This window comes from Typopeltis vanoorti, chromosome 12, assembly GCF_054136105.1.
Source record: "Typopeltis vanoorti isolate ZY-2024b chromosome 12, IOZ_Tvanoo_1.0, whole genome shotgun sequence".
Taxonomy (NCBI): Eukaryota; Metazoa; Arthropoda; class Arachnida; order Uropygi; family Thelyphonidae; genus Typopeltis; species Typopeltis vanoorti.
Genome location: NC_143560.1, coordinates 25,212,572 through 25,229,836, shown reverse-complemented (window position 1 = coordinate 25,229,836; position 17,265 = coordinate 25,212,572). Strand labels below are relative to the sequence as shown.

Genomic DNA, 17,265 nt, shown 5'->3' with positions numbered 1-17,265 from the left:
CAATATTATCATAATAAACCTCACCCAAAATGACCACCCTTCTCTTGCTCACTAAGCCAATTTGCCTATACATTGTCTCCACCTACCACATTCCCTGGCCTACAGCAACATCCTACTAAATATCTCATCCTTTTATTCACCACCTCACACCATAGTGGTTCAAAACAATTGCAACTATTTTCCCTTTGCATCTCAACTTTGCATAGACATAATTCCCCTGTATCATCAATAGCACTTCTCCCCTCTCTTGCTGCCTTTCCTATCCTCATTAAAAACATCATTCCCTAACATATCTATAACTGTCAGGACGTTCTCATCCAACCGTATTTCCCATATTTCTGATACTCCTGGCATTTGAAAATAAGCACAGCAATTCTCTGTCTCTAACCAGTCCTATCCATGCCACCCCCTTCATCTGTGACCTCAACCTTATTCCTGTTCACTCACCTTTATAACCTTTTATATCATATCTTTCCAGACTCCATTACTTTCTAAGCATCCCATACTATCCCATTCCTAAGATGACTATCCTATAGATATATTCATTACTGCTTACAGAATCTACTCTCCTTATATTTTCTCTCTCCCTCTCTCTCACTGACTCACCTTTTCCTCTAGGCTCTGTCCAATTTGTATTCTTGATCTCATTTCTTACACTATTCTCTCCTCCACAACCACTTCAGTCTCACTTGTTCTTCCACTCTTTCTCATTACTTCTGACTTTCTCCGATTATCTGTTCATGTTACTCATACTTTCTTCTAGCAAAAATCCCTCTAACTGATCGATCAATCTTTCTCCTGCATCCCTTTCTCCTCACACAGCTCTGCTAGCATACCATTCATGATTTTTGATCATCACAATTCATCACTGTCATACCTTGACGACACACCAACTACCCTTCCTACCAACACCATTGTCTTTCACTCTTCTCAATAATCTGCTGACATCTATCTTCACATTCACTCTCTCTATACCCAACTAAATCATTCATTCTACCAACACCAACTCCCTCGTACATTTACTCCTTATATCCAAAGCATCTATTGCTCTGCTTATCCCCTACTCCAGAAAATAAACCTTGCACTCTCTCATTGCCACAATTTTTGAGTCATTCAGTATCTTTTTTTTTTTTCTCTATTATCTTTCATTTTATTCTTTTGCACTATCCTGTTCATGTCTACAAATAGTCTATGTAAATGAGACTCCTTGTTTCTCATCTTAACCAACTCATTCAACTGCTGCATTTCTACAATCACATTCTTTTGTATCAGCAATCAATTTCACTTTTGCCCCATCAGATCCTCTTCATTTGTGGCATTGTGTGCCCATTTCGGTTGGGTGTGCTGTCGTGGCTTATGCAACCCGCACTACAAAATTCACGTGAGTTTGACCAAATGATTGCATTTTTATCGATGAATGAAAGTTTTAAGAGTGTATAGCACATCAGTGCTCATCTTAATTGGTTCAATGCAATTAACTGTAGGATAGCTTTGAGTACTTTAATTTGTCAATTAATCGTAACCAAATTGCATAGGGTGGAGAACAATGCGTTTGTTTTAAGATATTAAGACACTGGTATATTAAGATATTGGTATATTTCAATTACTCCGAGGTGTAAAATTTGGAAGAGGAGGACAAAGCTTACCTCCTTCAACTACAATACTGTTTCCCATTACAAATATGGGCTAAAAAGTTATAAATTTATCGAAAATTATATATTAAAAACTTGTCTATATTATATATAAAAACTTGCCTACCATTTCAGTTCACACACGCAAAACAGATGAAACTCAGAAAACAAAAACAGCAACTAATGACAAATGACAACGTTCAATTGGATTGGTTGACACAATAACCAATCATAGTCTCTAGGTGCTGCTGTCTCAGAGCTTACCTTACCTCGCCTTCTGAGCAGTTTAAAACTACTAGAATGCTAAGAATTTGACCCGCTGCACCATCTGTACATCTTTTCAAAGGGCTCAAAGATATGTGTATTTTGAACGCATACCCAGGCTATTAACGTGAATGTGATGCAATGTTTACGTATCAAAAAGTGTTCTCTTCATGAAGCATTAGTATATTGTGTTTACTTTTAGGAATCATGTGAAGTCTGGAAACAATTTGGAGTCTTTAAAGGGAATAAAAGCAAAAGTATAATATAGGTGATACTGCTATTCAGTGGATGAGCACCACACACCTGGAATATTCGCACCTGCTCTTGATCATCCTTCTGTCTAATACTGTTTCTCAGTCTTACATGCCTCATAATCTTCAGTCTTGTGTCTGATATTCACTCAACATTCTATTTTTATTGAACCATGTAGTTCATTAAATAATTAAATGTTATCCTAAAACTGAACACAGGCAGATTAAGTTCCCAGGCAGATGGAAAGGAGATTTAGAATTAGACTGATTTTTTATTTTATAGTTAAGAGTTAAACTGCTCTGAACAATCTCTGAAAATTCTTTCTTCCAAGTGTTTGACATAAAAATTGGCTAGGTTAGAATCTTCTCTCTTAACACAAAACAATCAATCAATCAATCTGGTTGCAGTACATAGATGATGTCTTGCAGGCTGGAACTGCAAGACATAACAGGAACTGGAGTCACATAGAACCAGAACTCCATTTCTACAAAAAAAATCAACACCCTACCTTCTCATATTAAGTTCATGCTAGAAAAAGAATCAACAGGAATTTCATTTCCAAAAATTACACATCAAACAGGAACAAGATGGATCCATTTCCACATCGGTCTATTGAAAACAAACTTTTACAGGTCACTATATACACAATACATCAGCTTACCATCCATCTCAAAAATGTCTCATGCACACAAGATTTATTTTTTGAAGGATCTCTTAAACAAGAATTGAAAACTATCAAGCAAACAGCTCTACTAAATGGATACACAATTCAAGAATAACACAGAAAATAATTAACAACCCTTCTATACAGCAGCCTACACAAGAAGTCCACAGGACCCCTATATCATATATTAAAGAAATGCCCGAACGAGTGGCAAAAACTATGAGAAAATATAAACTCATTGCTGCCTACAAACCCATCAACAGATTCATAATCTGTTGTCTTCTCCAAAAGACAAACTCTCATCTTTAATGATATCAGACATATATGAAGTACCATATTCATATAACTTGTCTTACTACAGACAAACAGGAAGATCTGTCAACAAATACATCTCTGAAGATCAAGACCACATCTGGCCTCACAAATCTGGCCTAGCACAGCATGGGACTGAAAACACCAGCCACAGGATCCAATGGGAAAATGCCAATCTGTTACATAGATCCATGTATAAACATGAACACTTATACAAGGAAAGTGCTGAAGTCCTACTTCATCTACCTAACCTCAATCATATGACTGATTCACCATTCCTAAGATGTGGGAAATTGTCATCCTTAACTGTATTAAATAAACAGTATTCGATATATTTTTTTTAAACTTAAAATTTTCCAATTTAATTTTATTTTCAGCCCAAGTTTGTAACCAATGAAAATGCAATTGCATAAATAGCGAAATTCCAATGTAATGCATGTGCTCTACTGTTTCTTTTATTTAAATTCCTTAATGTTGTTCTCTAAATTATAAAATAAAGATGCCAAGAAATTATATTTTTGGTTACATCCTTGAAATGTAAACAAAACGTTTGTGCATGAAGTAACTTCACGACTGGGCTACTTATATACAGAGGGTAATGATTTCATATCAATTGCTTAGTATCCTATAATGTAAGGCACATATCCTTATGGATATGTATAATGTTATGCATTATGGGAAGAGCAACTACCCACACCAGTTTCCACCTTTATTAAGGTCTCAGTGGGAGCCAGACCTAGAAGAGATACCAATGTTGAAGCGATGCAGAAATCATATATTTCCCGTATACAAGTAGACAAACGGAGTCATACCTTATTACAAAATACTCTGGATTAGAGATAGATGAAAGTTTTTTCACTTGGTTATACTAAAAAATTAAAAATGCCAAGAAATTATATTCTTGGTTTCATCCTTTATCCAAGTGTAAGCAAACAAAGTGTGAAGTAACTTCATGACTGAACTAGTTATATTTAGAGATGACTTATGCTTTAATTCAACCTTGGTATCTCTTCTAGGTCTGGCTCCCACTGATGAGACCTGAATAAAGGTGGAAATCAGTCTGGATAGTGGCCCTTCCCATAATGCATAGCATTATACATGTTGCAAGTCACTTGCATTAATGGACACGCATAATGCAAGTCACAATAAGGATATGTGACTTGCATTATGGGATACTAAGCAACTGATGTGAAGTCATTAGCCTCTATATGCAATAGTAGCCAAGTCGTGAAGTTACTGAAAGTGCAAACTTTGGTTTGCTTACACTTGGATAAAGGATGAAACAAGGAATATAATTTCTTGGCATCTTTAATTTATGGTATAACTTTGAACAAAATGGTTGTTCTCTGATGATGTCTTACAATATGCAAGATGAAATATCTGTATAATAAATCAATTTTTTTACTGTGGTACGTATGTAATTCTATAGGATGAAACCAGGAATATAATTTCTTGGCATCTTTAATTTATGGTATAACTTTGAACGAAATGGTTGTTCTCTGATGATGTCTTACAATATGCAAGATGAAAGATCTGTATAATAAATCAATTTTTTTACTGTGGTACATATGTAATTCTATAATAATTTGAATTGGTAAATTAAAAAATAATTGGCATTGGCTATTAAACAATCCTCCAACCTCAACAAGTATGGATATATTAAATTTGCCAAAGATCTTTTGCTCACATTGGGAGACTAGATAGTCTGACTTGTTAATTTTATAGTTATCTAGCCCATAGAAGGTGTCATGTTAGGACATTAGTTCTTTTTCAGTTACAATTTGAACTGTTTCTACAATGATTTAGTCGAGTGTCATGTGCTTGTCGAGTTTTAGTCAAGTGTCGTATAATTTGTGGTCTGAAGATGCTGGATTAAAAACCAGCGAAATTTTACTAAGATAATTAAATTTATTTTTTAAACAGCAGAACCATATTAATAATGAAGATATCAAAAGGTATACAGTATTCAAGTGTATGCAAAGCTAATCTTATATTGCATGGACAAAAACAAACTGGGAGATAATTAGTGTTAGAACCAAAATTGACATGGGCAAGAGAGGGCATGAAGGTGGGTTGAAATAATACACTACTCAGAGAAGTTGCTGACTGACTCAAAACTAGCCAGGAAATGTTAGTTGTTTTGAGAAACTCATTTATTTTCCTGAAGTCTTGGAGGAAAATAAATAAAACAGCATGGAATAAAATGAAAACCAATGAGATCAGAGAATTATAGCACCATATTCTAATAATAAAAAGAATCAAAGAAAAAAAAAATTAAAGTGATATGTGTGTACACAGAATGCACACCGAAAGATTTCCTGAATTCTTCAAAATGGAAGAGTAGAAGAAAAAACTACCAGAACACGAAAAAGGAAATAGATAGAAATGAATATTTGGTATCTCCCTTGAGGTTGTACAACAGAAGATGATCTATAACAAGCAACCACATGCTCAAATCCTCTTGGTTAGTATGCATATCTTTATGCATCAAGTAAAATATGTAAACATTGAATGATTACAGGAATACTTGTCTGTTTCAGTATTCCCAAAATATTTGGTTTCAAGATTATGCTCAAAATTATTAGCATTTCAAAACAGCCTGGCCTTGTAGGTGCTGAGCACAGTTAGTGTATCTGCTCTCCAGACAAGATGCTGCAGGTTCAAATCCTATGAAGGGCATGAATGTTTGTGATTATCCTACTAACACTTCATGGAGAGGGCATCTGTGATTCTACCACTTCTTATAGCAGAAAGCATCACTCCTAAAATCCAATGAGGTACAGGAATGACTATACAGAATCAAATTGACATCACATTTGAATAACTAACAGGACAGGCATGAGCAGCTATCACAATAATGAACGATAATTTATAGTATCATAAGGTCTCAAGGAAAACCAAGAAGATGCTGTATCACATGATTATTGAGAGAGAATAATAACCTATGGATGTGAGTGCTGGATCCTCACTAACAGACAAAGGAAACAAGCTGTCAAGTTGTAGAGATGGATTACTTCAAACAGAATATGAGAGCCACTCTTATAAGATGTCTACGGAATGGAAGTTGAACAGCTGGAGAGGATGGAGGCTTATGCTTGAAATGGTATGGATATGTCCAGAGAATGAGAGAACAGTGGCCATTGAGAATTATGAATTGGTCACCAACTGGGAGGAGGAAATCAAGAGGAAGACCAAGGATTTTGTGAAAAATGATCATTGTGATAGCCAAAGAAAAAATAGGCTTACAGAATGAGGACTAGAAAAATGTAGAAAAGGGAATCTGAGAACAATCAGCTGCTGACATGGAAAAGCCTGCAAAACACAAAGCAATTAGGATTTCAGACTTGGCATTATACTGAAATATCTATTATTCTTATTATTAAGTGACACCTCCAGGGAGTCCAAAGACTCGGGAGGGCTCCTACTCTACAACTCTGTCTCCACCACTCAATCCACAACTACAGCGAACCACATCATCAACACCAATGCTACCTACTGCCCACCACCACCATCATCATTAGTATTTTCACAGACAATCACACACATCCATGCCCATGGCGGGATTCGAACCCACGGCCTTTTATCCCGAAAGCGGATACGCTAACCACTCGGCCAACCAGGCCAGCAAATTTTGATTACAAATAATTTATTTTGCAAAACATAATACAGGTAACTCACTATAGCAAACTATTGAAAAGCTCCATAAACACAATGCTACCTTAAAATCCACTGTTTACAAGAAACTATTTCTGTGGTCCTTATGAGTTCTTTATAACAAGAATCAACTGTTAGTGCCCTGATCTCACTGACCTCTACTGCAGGTGATGATAAATCAATTCTTATTATACCTGATTAAATAAGTCGTCTAATCCATTCAAGATAGTCACTAACAAAGAGTAAAACTGGAATTTTATAATACTAATATACATTGCTTGCAAAGAAGTCAATGGACACACCCATGAGCAAAGTGCATTGTGCCATGTAGCAAGTCATATCTGCAGATGGTATAAATTGGAGGAATATGGTGCTCACAAGTCAGTGCAACTGTGTCCACTGACATTCAGAAATCTGGAGGGTGGTGACATGATGGTATGGTCCTGTTTTTCCTGGTTTAGCCTCAGTCTTCTGTTTGTGGTGCCATGAACAGTGAACTCTGAGAGGTATCTGAACATTCTTGACAATGCATCATGTCATAAGGTTGCTGCATAACTACGTAACTTGTGGACACGAAGATCACCACATTTGACTGGCCTCCACAGAGTTCTGATCTCAATCCCAACAGTGCACCCAGGGAGCCCATGCCCCCCACCCAAAAAAAAAAAAAAAAAAAAAGAAAAACGAAAACGAAAACAACACTAGAAAATTTTCCAAAAATCTTTTCCCTAATTAAAATTATTTTTTTTTTATTATGTTGTGTCGTGTCTTCTATTTCTATACTACTTATGAATTAGCAGTCACATAAGGTAGTGTTACATCGTGGTTTTTCTTTAAATGTATGTTATTATTATTCCCTCTTGTGCCAACTAAGAATGAGATCTCCAGTCTATCTCTCTGGGGCTGTCTCCTTTTCGCTCTGACAAATGTTTGTTGCAGCTGTGCCAGTCAGACTCCTAGGACAGAAGAATTCTTGCTCAGAGAAACTTTCCCAGAGTTCTAACAGCTACCTAAATTCATTAAATATATATAGCGTCTGTAGAGATCTCAGTTTGCAGTCATGGCCCTATCCTTTCTAATTAATCTTTACCTTCCCCTTATGCATACGTTCAAACTTTTATCAGTGGTAAATTAGTCTCATGCTCAAGCAAAACTCAAGCTTACATAGTAAAACATGTTTATTAAAGATCTAATGAGTTTGATATGTTTAGGTTTAAACATATCAAAAGCTTATCACAATACCTATACTAAATCAACTGACAATCATAAATGAACACTCTAGTTAAGGTATAACTCATATCCTCTGGTCAATTAAAACAAACTTAGCATGGGAAAATACAAGTTTACAATTTTAACTTCAAATGTTAACACAGGCTCCCACCACATTAATCAGATCTCACACAAGAACTTAAGTCCTCCGATTACCAGTCCAATGGAGCTAACAAGTTGCAATGCATATAAGTCATTCAAAAAGTTCTCTAGGCAATTGTCCATTTTTCTTCCAACTAGAAATTGATTCACCCTTTTCCTCTAATGCTAATTGTTAATAAAATAAGAAAATTCTGTACATTACCACCGCCGCATGATGTTACCATATCCCCTTTGTCCGTCCTTTACTGTTAGATACTATACTGCTTCAGTGGGTTACATCCACGTGGAGGCCACTTCGCACGTACAACCATTTTCTGCACTCTGCTGGGCAAATGCTCATCTTGCTGTCACTATCGTCAGACTGCCCGTCTCCCTAGAGGAACCTTCAGTTGTCTCATTCCGGTAGCACTTCTACCAATGGCCCATGTCGGTGGACACCGTCATCTCGCCCGATACTCGCCAGTTAGCAACAGGGAGAAACTTGCCGTTCGAAGTCGCAGAATTCCCTTCCACTGGTCAGCATCGTGGGTCAGAATGAAAACAGGAACAGAAAAAAAATAGGGCTTGAAACCCACACGAGCCTGCATTTTTTATTCCTTGTTGCACCCTCTTTTCATTGCAGAAGTTTTCTCACGGCACCTTCCTATTGGTCCTTAAGTTGTTTAGTCACAAGTCTTCTCCCCAAGAGCGCTCTTTTCGGGGAAAGCGAGTTCAATTCACTTTCCACGAATGCCTTCGCTTCGGGTGTTACGCTTATCATGGGTAACTCACACACAACCTTTCGGCTTTTGTTCGCATTGACATACATTTTGCATAGATTATTTTTTCTTACTAGTGTTTTCAAACAACAATATTTCTATCTAGACAGACAAATTCCTCCTTTTTTTGCACTTCATTTTAAGGTAATTCAATTATGTTCTCTATTAACAATCTGTTTCTTTACTAACAGTACAAGTCTTTCTTGGTTATTATTGTATTCTTGTTAAATTTTGAATGAATGATCCTTTTGATGAAAATGTCCTTATTCAAGATCTAACAGTAGGAATACCCTATAGCTCACAGGAATCATGGCCGCTGTGAATGCAAGGCGAACGAGGTAGTGCTCGGCAGACAGAGTACTACTTCGTTTGCCCAAGCAGGGCCAGAGGAAATCACGGGTTTCATGTATTGGCGATCACTGCAGATGCTTAGTCATAGGTCATATGCAATGCGTAGTGTCTATTCTCAAATAGTCTACTCAACTTGGCCCTCTCCCAAGATTAAATCCTAAGTGCGCCACTGCTCAATCCTATTGAACATCTGTGGGATGAATAATATATATCCATCCCACAATATATATTGCTAAGAAATGGACTGCCACTTCTGAGAAAAATGGTTATGGAGCTTAATTAACTACCAGTAGGCTAATGGTAATATTTGTTTGCTATTACCGCTTGTCTTGGCAAAGTAATAATGGCTGCAAACCTTGTGATACCTAACTTCTGATGATTATAAGCAGTTAATGCACTTAAAAAATAAAAATTGTTTCCAGAATGGATTGTATTTTGCACTTACTATATAATGACTTTGCAACAATACAATGATTTTACAAAATTCTCTTTACCCACAGTAAGTATGCCAAGGGATAGTAACTTCAGTGGAGACATAATAACTAATATTTAAGGAATTGACAGCATATACTAGAAATATAAATTAAATAAACTTTAATATATACTTTCCGATATTTCGGCAAACGTCACATTGCCATCTTCTTGGGAACTTAATACAAAGACACGTGCACACTACTACATAACAGCAAATGAGAACTGAAGCTAGGAAGCTAACGTTTTCCTAAAGTCCTGGTGGTGCCCTCTGGTGGGCTATATTGGTGGTTCTTGGCCTTTGGGCTGAAGTTCTTCTGATAATTGTTTCCCAAATTTGGGGCAGTCTCATGCATCCAAATTTGTTGAGGTTTGGCATGTTCCTAAGGGCTGAGGCTGATTCCATGAATAGTCTTTCATACTTGAACTTGCTGCGGTGTATGACTGTGGCTTTCTTCCATCTTATTATGTGGCGAGTATCCAGAGCGTGGTCTGCAAGCCCAGAGTGGCTGTACTGGTGAAATCGGATGTAATCCTTGTGTTCTGAGATTCTGATATTTGCTATCCTGCCTGTTTGGCCAAAGTAAGACAATTTACAGCTGCAAGGGACCTGGTACACACCAGGTAGGTCTAGGGGAAGTGATTGGTCTTTAGTGGAGCGGATAAGGGATGCCAATTTTCTATGTGGTCTATAACAAGTGGTTAAGTCGTGTTTTCTTAAGATTTTGTTGATTTTTTCCGAGGTGCCTCGGATGTGGGGAATGGTGATGGATTTAGAGTAATCTTTTTTATGAAGGGGAGGGGGTGGTGGGTTGTGGATAACTGGGTTAAGCATTCTCTGGATTTTTGGGGGGGGGGGGGGGTAGCCATTGGCTGAGAAAGTGTTATGGATGTGATTTAGTTCAGTGGTTAGGGCTTGATCATTTGAACAGATTATTTTTGCCCTGTTGAATAGTGTCTTAATAACTCCATATTGTTGTGGGGGGGGGGGTGATGGGATTGTTGGTGAATGTATCTGCCTGTATGGGTGGGTTTTCTATAAACTGAGAAAACCAAGGTTCCATCAGGTTGGCGGGTGACTAGTGTGTCTAGGAAGGGGAGGTTATTGTTTTCCTCTTTTTCCAGGGTGAACTTGATTCTAGGGTGTTGGTTGTTTAAGTGTGTTAGGAAGGAGAGGAGTGAATCCGGGCCATGTGGCCAAATAGCAAACACATCATCAACGTAGCGAAGCCATATGGTAGGTTTTTGTGGGGCTGAGTTTAAGGCTTTCTCTTCAAAAGTCTCCATAAAGAAGTTGGCCAACGGTGGGGAAAGTGGTGAACCCATGGCTGTCCCCTCTATCTGTTTGTAAAATTTTTCCTGCCAAATGAAATAGCCTGAGTTTATTGTAAACTGAAATAGGGCTGAGATATCGGGAGGAAATTTAGCTTGGATTAGCTCTAGGGTTTCTTTGAGGGGTACATTCGTGAATAGGGAGGAGACATCAAAACTGACCATTATGTCATTGTGTTGCAGTGTAAGGTTTTCTATACTGGCTTTGAAGTGGGCTGAGTTTTTTTATGTGTGATGGTGTGTTGCCAGTATAGTGTAAGAGCGCTTTGGCTAAATGCTTGGCTAGTTTGTAAGTGGGGGAATCAATGCCATCCACTATGGGACGTAATGGCACATTTTCTTTATGTATTTTAGGGAGCCCATATATGCGGGGGGGGGGGGTCTAGATTTATAGGGTTTTAGTCTGTTGGTAACCTCCACAGGCCAAGAAGTAACCTTCTTAAGGAGCCTATGGAGTTTTCTAATTTGTGAGTTGGTGGGATTGTAATTAATGGGGAGGTAAGTGGATCGATCTAATAGCAAAGCCTTGAGCTTACCTGTGTAGTCATTATGGTTGAGTACTACAGTGGCATTCCCCTTATCCGCTTTGGTGATCACTATTTCTTTGTTTCTCTTCAATTCTTGTAGTGACTTGTATTCACTAATAGATATGTTGTATTTTGGAGGTTTTGATTTTTTGAGAACACAGGCTACATCCAATCGAATATCGTTGGCGATGTGGCTTGGAAGTTGGCGAATTCCGCGTTCAATTTGGATCATTAATTCCTCGGCCGGTAATTTCTTAGGAGCAATGCCGAAGTTGTGACCACGTGATAGAGCGCTGCGTGCTTCAGGCTTCAAGATAACTGAAGAAAGGTTAACTACAGTGTTGGTTTGTAGTTTAGGTTTGGACGCTGAGTTCTTTATTAATTTATCAAACTTGTTGATATGTCAGCTCCGTATTCGATCGAATTCTTTGTTAGCTGCTGTACACGAGACGTCATGTAGGACTGACTAAAGCTCGTAATTGAGCGTAATTACCGGCCGAGGAATTAATGATCCAAATTGAACGCGGAATTCGCCAACTTCCAAGCCACATCGCCAACGATATTCGATTGGATGTAGCCTGTGTTCTCAAAAAATCAAAACCTCCAAAATCCAACATATCTATTAGTGAATACAAGTCACTACAAGAATTGAAGAGAAACAAAGAAATGGTGATCACCAAAGCGGATAAGGGGAACGCCACTGTGGTACTCAACCTTAATGACTACACAGGTAAGCTCAAGGCTTTGCTATTAGATCGATCCACTTACCTCCCCATTAACTACAATCTCACCAACTCACAAATTAGAAAACTCCATAGGCTCCTTAAGAAGGTTACTTCTTGGCCTGTGGAGGTTACCAACAGACTAAAACCCTATAAATCTAGACCCCCCCCCCCACATATATGGGCTCCCTAAAATACATAAAGAAAATGTGCCATTACGTCCCATAGTGGATGGCATTGATTCCCCCACTTACAAACTAGCCAAGCATTTAGCCAAAGCGCTCTTACACTATACTGGCAACACACCATCACACATAAAAAAACTCAGCCCACTTCAAAGCCAGTATAGAAAACCTTACACTGCAACACAATGACATAATGGTCAGTTTTGATGTCTCCTCCCTATTCACGAATGTACCCCTCAAAGAAACCCTAGAGCTAATCCAAGCTAAATTTCCTCCCGATATCTCAGCCCTATTTCAGTTTACAATAAACTCAGGCTATTTCATTTGGCAGGAAAAATTTTACAAACAGATAGAGGGGACAGCCATGGGTTCACCACTTTCCCCACCGTTGGCCAACTTCTTTATGGAGACTTTTGAAGAGAAAGCCTTAAACTCAGCCCCACAAAAACCTACCATATGGCTTCGCTACGTTGATGATGTGTTTGCTATTTGGCCACATGGCCCGGATTCACTCCTCTCCTTCCTAACACACTTAAACAACCAACACCCTAGAATCAAGTTCACCCTGGAAAAAGAGGAAAACAATAACCTCCCCTTCCTAGACACACTAGTCACCCGCCAACCTGATGGAACCTTGGTTTTCTCAGTTTATAGAAAACCCACCCATACAGGCAGATACATTCACCAACAATCCCATCACCCCCCCCTCACAACAATATGGAGTTATTAAGACACTATTCAACAGGGCAAAAATAATCTGTTCAAATGATCAAGCCCTAACCACTGAACTAAATCACATCCATAACACTTTCTCAGCCAATGGCTACCCCCCCCCCAAAAAAAAATCCAGAGAATGCTTAACCCAGTTATCCACAACCCACCACCCCCTCCCCTTCATAAAAAAGATTACTCTAAATCCATCACCATTCCCCACATCCGAGGCACCTCGGAAAAAATCAACAAAATCTTAAGAAAACACGACTTAACCACTTGTTATAGACCACATAGAAAATTGGCATCCCTTATCCGCTCCACTAAAGACCAATCACTTCCCCTAGACCTACCTGGTGTGTACCAGGTCCCTTGCAGCTGTAAATTGTCTTACTTTGGCCAAACAGGCAGGATAGCAAATATCAGAATCTCAGAACACAAGGATTACATCCGATTTCACCAGTACAGCCACTCTGGGCTTGCAGACCACGCTCTGGATACTCGCCACATAATAAGATGGAAGAAAGCCACAGTCATACACCGCAGCAAGTTCAAGTATGAAAGACTATTCATGGAATCAGCCTCAGCCCTTAGGAACATGCCAAACCTCAACAAATTTGGATGCATGAGACTGCCCCAAATTTGGGAAACAATTATCAGAAGAACTTCAGCCCAAAGGCCAAGAACCACCAATATAGCCCGCCAGAGGGCACCACCAGGACTTTAGGAAAACGTTAGCTTCCTAGCTTCAGTTCTCATTTGCTATTATGTAGTAGTTGTGTGCACGTGTCTTTGTATTAAGTTCCCAAGAAGATGGCAACGTGACGTTTGCCAAAATATCGGAAAGTATATATTAAAGTTTATTTAATTTATATTTCTAGTATACGCTGTCAATTCCTTAAATATTAGTTATCATGTTTAACCAGCGTATAAGCCTCTCAACAAGAATAATTCAGTGGAGACAATGGATCCATTCACAGCCCAAAGGTCTGTGCTCTCAATGGATGTTCATTTTTCTCTGCAAGCTGTCCACCTCTTTCGTGGTTGCACATGTGAGATTGTTCTTTCCACAAATTAGCTATAGATAGCATACAGAAAAGCGAAGTTTAATCGACTCAGCAGCAAAAAAACAAATTTTTAAAATATGTAAATGATATATACCGTATTTTTCGGACCATAAGGCGCACCTTTTTATATAGTAAAATCGACTTAAAATTGGGGTGCGTCTTATGGTCCGAAAGTAACATTAAAATATGAATCTTTACATTGTACCGAAGATGTTAGCGAAGATCAATTACTAGTGCAATATGTTAATAAAATTAGTAAGTACGCCACTGAAGATAGGTACCTAAGTCATCTCGCTGCATGTGGGTGAATCACCAATTTAGAGCGTCAATAGTCATTAGTGTGTAAACATGTGCTTTTGTATGGTTCATTTGAATTATTTTTTATAAGTCGTTAAAATTTTTATCTTAAAATTAGAAAAAATGAGTGTAAAACAAAAAAGACTCATATAACATAAGTTATAAATTAAATGTGATAAATTATGCAAAACAATATGCAAACAGACAGCAGGAAGACATTTTAGTCCCACCAACAGAAAAAATGATTCGCAAGTGGAGAAAACAAGAGGAACAATTAAAACTGCTATGTAAACACAAGAAAAGATTCCGTTCGCACTTAGAAAAATGGCTAGAATTAGTACAAATGAAAAATTGGGTAACAAATCATCGAAACATGGGAATATCTGTTTCTACGAAAATGATAATTTTTGAAGCGAAACGATGGGCAACTGCTAATGGAATTTTAGATTTTACCGGATCATCGTCTTGGTGCTTTAGATTTATGAAAAGACACGGGTTATGCATGCATACAAAAACCACTCTAGCCGAAAAAATGCTGGCACACTATGAAACTAAAATTATAGAATTCCATAGATTTGTCATATCAGCGAGAAGGAAATTTAACTTTAAGCTTAATCAAATTGCGAATATGGATGAAGTGCCTCTAACCTTTGATGTTCCTTCAAATCGGACAGTAGATTCAAAAGGCACCAAATCAATAGTGATCAATACAAGAGGTCACAAAAAAACTCACTACACTGTAGTTTTAGCTTGTTATGCGGACGGAACAAACCACGCCCCATGTTAATCTTCAAGAGAAAAACGTTACTGAGAGATGAAATTCTTTGCGGCATTATTATCCATGTTCAAGATAAAGGCTAGATGGACAAAACGGGGAATGAAATTATGGATACAAAATATATGGGCAAAACGTCCAGGTGCGTTGTTTAAAAAGCCTGCGATGTTAGTGTGGGATCAATTTAGAGCACATAAAACAGAATCAACCATGAAGCTTCTAAAAGAAATTAATACAGAATTAGCTGTCATTCCTGGAGGCCTTACAAGTCAATTATAACCCTTGGATGGATCTATTAATAAACCATTCAAAAATTTTATGCAGGAAGAGTGGAACAAATGGATGGCAAAGCCAAATCACGATGTTACAGTAACAGGACGTATGAAATGGCCAACAATTTCAGAAGTATGTACCTGGGTGAAAAATTCATGGGAATCTGTGAAAGAAGAGACAATTATAAAGTCATTTAAGAAATGTGTGATAAGTAATGCGATGATGGTACCGAAGATGATGCAGTTTTTGAAGGGAGTGACACCAATAGTTCAGACGAAAGTAATATGAACAGTAACATTAACGAGACCAGTGATAGTACCAAGAGTGAAGAACTGAATATTGCTAATACAAATGATTGTAACAATAAATAAAATTAAGTAAGAATTTGTAAATATCTTAATATAATAAAATATTTTTTTCTAAAAATCGTCTCATAAATTTGGCGCGTCTTATTGTCCGAAAAATACGGTAATTGATACCAATGGGGAAAAAATCATGAAAACAATCAACACACATGATTGCATAAATTTCTTTATGAATTTTAATGATTTACTTTAAACAGATTGCTGAATACAGATTCAAATCATGAAGTCTGTGGAAGCATGTATAATTGAAATTTATTCATTTGGCACTGAATTAATCTTTTCCTTTTGCTATGGTTGGCTTGATCAGTTACATGCAGTACTCAAGTCCACCTTGAGTGATTTTTGACTCCTGCAATTTTCACATAAGCATTTTTGCAGCATTTTCCAATTCTGAGTCAGATGATTTGGGCAACAAGCAAAATACTGTATGTATACATGTGTGCGCACAAACAACACACCTACACAAGTAAAAATAAATGAAGTGTGGCTATTTGCAATCTATACTGTACAGCCTAAGAACTGAAGGAAGGATGGAAAACAATTCTCATTCTCACTGTGAAAAATGAGATGTAAATACTGAGAATAGTTTGAATTTTCCTTAAGAATGGGTCATATACAGGATGTGATTAACCACATATTCATATAGACAAACAAAAACATCCAAAATACTCACCTTTGGTTTTAAATGAGAAGTAGGAAGCTTGAGCTTTCCTCTTGCAATTAGCATTGCATTCACTCTTGCTGCAGCTTCAGCAGCAGCTTCTAAACTGCTTTTGCTCATTTCTCTACAAAATAGAAATAAAAAATAAATATTTGCAGATGAACTTAATACATAAAAATCAAAATATATTTAAATACTGCAGAAATGTCCTTTAAATACTATTGTTTGTTAAAAGTTTAGTTTATCATTTTTAAATTCTGTCCAATGCATCATTTGTATTCATTTTATCTACAGTTTGTTAAAAAAATTACATTATTATTATATCCTGGTCATCGACTGCATCAATTGTAAAATTTGGATGCAATTGATATCAGATTTCTATACTGAAATCTAAGCACACAAGTAATATCCTAGATGGTGAACCTATGGCATGCGTGCCAGAGGTGGCATGTCCGAGAATTCTGCTGGCACGTCAACGATTTACAGGTGATATCCTTTTATACGCTTATAAATTATTCAACTTTTTTTTTAATTGTTACAATATGTACAAGTTAAATTCTGTTTTACACAAGAAAGCAGCTATGAAGACATGCATATGATTGGTGCGGTATTAACAAACGAT

At 37.4% G+C, this 17,265-nt stretch overlaps 1 protein-coding gene across 3 annotated transcripts in view; it reads right to left on the bottom strand.

Moving 5' to 3' along the window:
* The window catches only part of LOC150100638 (uncharacterized), a 296,632-nt gene that overhangs the window by 268,136 nt on the left and 11,231 nt on the right, over window positions 1–17,265 (bottom strand). For all 3 annotated transcript variants that reach the window (XR_016549179.1, XM_090401968.1, XM_090401969.1), the window contains exon 2: window positions 16,656–16,767. Coding sequence is in view for 2 of the 3 variants with exons in the window: in XM_090401968.1 (XP_090258094.1) it covers window positions 16,656–16,763 (108 nt within the window). In the remaining variant the exon portion in view is untranslated. The remainder of the gene's footprint in view (window positions 1–16,655; window positions 16,768–17,265) is intronic.